Here is a 4,806-nt window from a genome sequence, read left to right as displayed (position 1 = left end):
CTGTTCTCTCTGCCCATTGACTACTAGGGTATCTCAGCATTGAAACAAATTGGGGATCGGTTGGGTACTTTTGTCAAGGCCTCAGAAGCGACCATAGAAAGAAAATACACCTCATGTGCAAGAATATGCGTGGAAATGGATGCCTCCGGGGCTCTACATGAGGGTCTATGGCTAGAGTACAGGGATGAGGAATACTTCCAAGCAATAGATTATGAACAAATTCCTTTTCGCTGCCGAAAATGTCATGAGCATGGACATCTAATGAGGGAATGTCATCTGAACAAACAAGAAGAAGTCATTAAAACAGAGCAAGCAGACAGAGGCAGAGATAACTTTGTAAAACCCAAGATAAGACAAAGAGCCAACTGAAGAAGAGCAAACAGAATAGAAATAGAACGAGGATACCACAGGAATACCTTTGAAGTCTTAGAGTTAGACACAGACTCAGAGGATCCGAATAAAGCTCTCACCTCCAATGGTGGGCCAATCGATAGTACAGGGCAAACTACAAAAGAAACAGAAGAAAACATGATAAGCACCGAAGTCCAAATGAAGGAGCAAACAGAAGAACCTGAGGAGGATGCAGATATGCTCACAAGCGATGGAGGAAGCGATGATTTAGAACTGGAGGAAGTTCTAGCAAAGCAAGGAATGAACCTACCAGTCATGGTAGAGAACAAGAAATCTCGAGGCATAGAAAATGTGCCGGAAGAAGAAATCAGAAAGGTCAATGAGCTATTCATTGTGAGGCAAAAAGCAGAGTTAGAAAGACAAAGTAGAAAGTTAGGTATTGCAAGAGGAGCTGGGAACCCACCAAAGAGGCTTCTCCACAACTCAACAAGATCTAAGCAAAAAAAGAAGAGAGGAAGGAGAACAAGTGATGAAGTTTTGCAGGAGCTTGGAATATTAATGATAAACTCAGGGAAGATGAAGTCTCTAGATGCCTTCTCTTTTTACCAATAATTCTTCTAGTTAATCATGAAAATCATATCATGGAATGCAAGAGGGCTAAACAGCCAAGCAAAGCAGAGAATTTTGAAAAGAAAATTTCAGAATGAAAAGCTGGATATCTTTTTCATTCAAGAAACTAAAAGCAGTAATACAAGCATGGCTAACATCAAAAAGCAGCTTGGAAACCACCTTAACTACATGGAAGTAGAAAGTCAGGGGCGAGAAGGAGGTATAGTCACGTTGTGGGACTCAAGAGTGCTTCAAATCATTTTAGTAGAAGAAACCAGAGCTTTTATAGCCGTGGAAGCCCAGCCCACAGGTAACTCTGAATCCTTCTTATGTATAAATGTTTATGGACCCCAGAAGATAGAGGATAAAATAACTTTTTTAAAGTCTCTGTCAAGTTTAATTTCTAGACATCCTTACTCCAAGTGCATCGTGGGGGGTGACTTTAACATGATAACCACTCTTCTGGAGAAGAAAGGGGGAATAAGAAAACTTAGCAGGGATGCTGAATTATTTACAAATTTCATTGATAGTGCCAAACTGGTGGATATCCCACCTAAGAGTGGCACTTATACATGGAATAATAGACGAGGGGGAGATAGGCTGATTGCCTCTCGTCTGGACATATTTATCATCTCAGAGAGCATCATTATGAATGGTATTCTAGTTGAGTCAGATATCCTTCCAAGTGGAGGATCTGACCACTGGCCAATATCTTTAATAGCAGCTATCCATGGTACCCCCAGGAATAAACCTTTCAGATTCGAAAAATTTTGGTTGGATCACCCCAACTTCCTCAATCTGGTAGAGAAATGGTGGTCTGAACCAGTGATTGGAGGGGGTTCCAAAATGTTCAACCTTCAGAAGAAACTAAAGTACACAAAAGCCAAAATCAAAGAATGGAACATTACGGAGTTTGGAGATATCTTTAAGGAAAAAACCTTGATAGAAAACAAACTGGAACAGATTCACAAAGCGTGGGCTTCAGGGCACAACAGTGAAGAGTTTGCAGAGCAGGAAAGGGTTCTAACTGGTCAGTGGCATACACGCTGTCAGCAGGAAGAGACTCTTTGGAAGTAGAAATCCAGGATTTGGTGGCTTAAAGAGGGTGAGCAGAACACCAAATTTTTTCACAGATCTACACTAGATTACAGAAGTACGAATAAAATTCTGGAACTCAAGAATGAGAATGGTGAAACTTTAAAGAATCACCAAGACATAGCGGCTTTACTAACGAGGCACTTCAGCAGTATTGCCAAGGAACCGTCAGCAAATAGAGAGGATGCCATCAAGGAGCTCATCTCAGCCATCCTCAAAACAATCACCGGAGCTTAGAACTCAGCTCTAAGCAGATAAATAACCTTAGAGGAAGTGGAGGAAGCTGTCCGCAGTATGCCTAGTGATAAGGCCCCTAGACCGGATGGTTTCACCATTAATTTTTACAAAGTCTGCTGGAACCTAGTAAAGCATGAGATATGGGAAGTTATTGAGGACTCTAGAAAATCTGGTACCATCCTCAAATCTCTCAACTCAACCTTCATAGCGCTTATCCCAAAGATGGAAGAAGCAAACTCTCCTGAGAAGTTCAGACCAATTGCTCTGTGTAATGTCATTTATAAAATTATTTCAAAAGTTATAGCTAATAGACTCAAGCCTATTCTTCCTGGCCTCATATCAGAAGAGCAATCCGGGTATGTCGAAGGGAGACAGATCTTAGACAATATTCTTCTAGCTCAAGAAATGATTCACACCCTGCAAACTAGGAAATTAGCAGGAATGCTAATGCAGCTTGATCTATCGAAAGCCTATGACAAAGTCAGTTGGCAATATCTAGAAGCCATTCTAAAAGCCTTTGGTTTTTGCAAACTATGGATCAATTGGATCTTAGCCCTTATTAAGTCAGCCATATTTTCAATCGTTGTCAATGGATCCCCCTCTGAACCCTCTTCACCTACTCAGGGAATCAGACAGGGGGACCCTCTCTCCCACTTCCTGTTCATTATTCTTATGGAAGGTCTCAGTAGACTTATAGACAAAGCAAAAAGAGAGAGGAAAATCAAGGGCCTTCAACCTATCCAATCTCTGCCAACAACAACACACCAATAATTTGTGGATGATACGATGTTACATGGAACTCCCACAGTGGAAGAGGCTCTAGCTTATAAGAAAATCCTTGATCTTTTCAGCGAGGCATCCAGAATGGAAATTAATTTTTCCAAATCCACAATTTACTTCTTCCATACTCATCCAGCTATTCAGAAGCACCTCTCTAATATACTTGGGTTCAGAAAAGTGTGTCGACCTTCAAGATATTTGGGAGCACCGCTAACTCTCAAACCCTGGCAAAAAGTGCACTGGGAGAGAATTATAGCTAACCTGGAGAAAAGGTGCAAGCACTGGACGTACAGAGCACTTAATTTTGCGGGGAGACTAGTTCTCACAAAGGCTGTTCTACAAGCTATACCTCAGTAGTTTCTCTCCATGTTGTCGTCCCCCAAGGGCATCCTCCAATAGATTAGAACAATCCAAAGATCCTTTTTATGGAATGGTAATAGGGAGAAGAAAAAATGGGCGCTTGTAGCATGGCATAAACTCTGTAAACCAAAAATTATGGGAGGCCTAAATCTAGTGGATCCTTCAATCATCAACATGACTTGTGGAGCTAAACTCTGGTGGCGATGGATAAAAGAGCCCCATCTCCCCTGGGCAAGACATTGGAAAGAGAAATATACCCCCGAACACAATAGTAATGATCTTATTAGGCTTCAGGAGGTTCCTGAGGGATCACCCATATGGAATCTTGCTCGGAAAAATCGCAACTTGGTACAGGAAAACAGTTTCTGGGAGATCCGAAATGGGCATTTAGCGCTTTTTTGGGAAGATGCGTGGCAGCAGCTCCCAAAACTGGAAAAGCCCGAACTCGATCATCTCAAGCAAAAATGTCAATACGAAGGTCGTTACAGAGTTAACCAGTACTGGGACTGGAACAGCAGGGATCCCATCTAGAGAGAATGGATAAAATTTGACTTGGATAACAACAATGGGGAAGATGACAGTTCAAAGCATCTAACTGACCAATTACTCAAAAGGAAAATAAGGAAGACGGACAAACAGGACTAGCTCAGATGGGGAATGAAGGGTAACGGAAATTTCTCACTCAAGGAAGCCAGGGAACTAATAGAAATTACAGAGCAAAGGGAGGTTTCACCCTGGAGTCATAACGTGTGGGACGGCCTGTTTTGGCCAAAAATCAAAACTTTCCTCTGGCTTTTAATGAGGAAAAAAACCTTGACTTGGGAAAATCTACGCAGCAAAGGCTTTCATGGGCCGTCCAGATGCCCAATGTGCATGGCAGAGGAAGAAACAATGAATCATTTATTTAATTCCTGTGACTGGGCTTGCCATATATGGAATTGGGCGGAGGGTGTAATGCTAAACTCTAACAGAAATAGGGAGTCCATTCAGGACACTATACAAAATTGGCAAAAAAACTTCTCAAAAAACTCCAGGGTCAACAGCATTTGGAAAGTTATGCCTGGGTTTTTAACATGGACCATTTGGAAGGAGCGTAACAGGAGAATATTCCAAGATGAATACAGAAACACAGAGCATGCCATAGACACTCTCATGAGAAATATTAAACAGTTAATTCAAGTTAAAGTAAAAGAGGAAACTAATGAGAAGCCGTCATCTAGTGACTTACGGATTCTAAAACTCTTCCAGCTGCACACCAACCAGAGCATGGCTACGTCGAGGAGCCAGCAAAGCCCGCAGTCTGAGTCCAGCAGTTGGATTTACCCGCCGGTGGGCTGGCTGAAGTTGAATTTTGATGGCGCATCCAGAGGAAAC

The 4,806-nt window shown here is 42.0% G+C and overlaps 1 protein-coding gene across 1 annotated transcript; it reads left to right on the top strand.

The window, feature by feature from the left end:
- The first annotated feature begins 1,107 nt into the window (after window positions 1-1,107).
- On the top strand, window positions 1,108-2,037 carry LOC149177233 (uncharacterized). Its single transcript, XM_089421700.1, has one exon. The coding sequence runs from the start codon at window positions 1,108-1,110 to the stop codon at window positions 2,035-2,037; it is 930 nt and encodes a 309-aa protein (XP_089277826.1).
- The last annotated feature ends 2,769 nt before the right edge of the window (window positions 2,038-4,806 follow it).

The sequence above is a fragment of the Pinus tabuliformis genome, chromosome 4_1, assembly GCF_031772625.1.
Source record: "Pinus tabuliformis cultivar Carrire ecotype Pingquan chromosome 4_1, CPIR1, whole genome shotgun sequence".
Lineage (NCBI taxonomy): Eukaryota > Viridiplantae > Streptophyta > Pinopsida > Pinales > Pinaceae > Pinus > Pinus tabuliformis.
This window is presented reverse-complemented; position numbering and strand designations above follow the sequence as displayed.

Excerpts from the sequence above, each read along its gene's own strand:
- LOC149177233 (XM_089421700.1), top strand. The coding sequence starts at position 1,108 with ATGGCTAACATCAAAAAGCAGCTTGGAAACCACCTTAACTACATGGAA.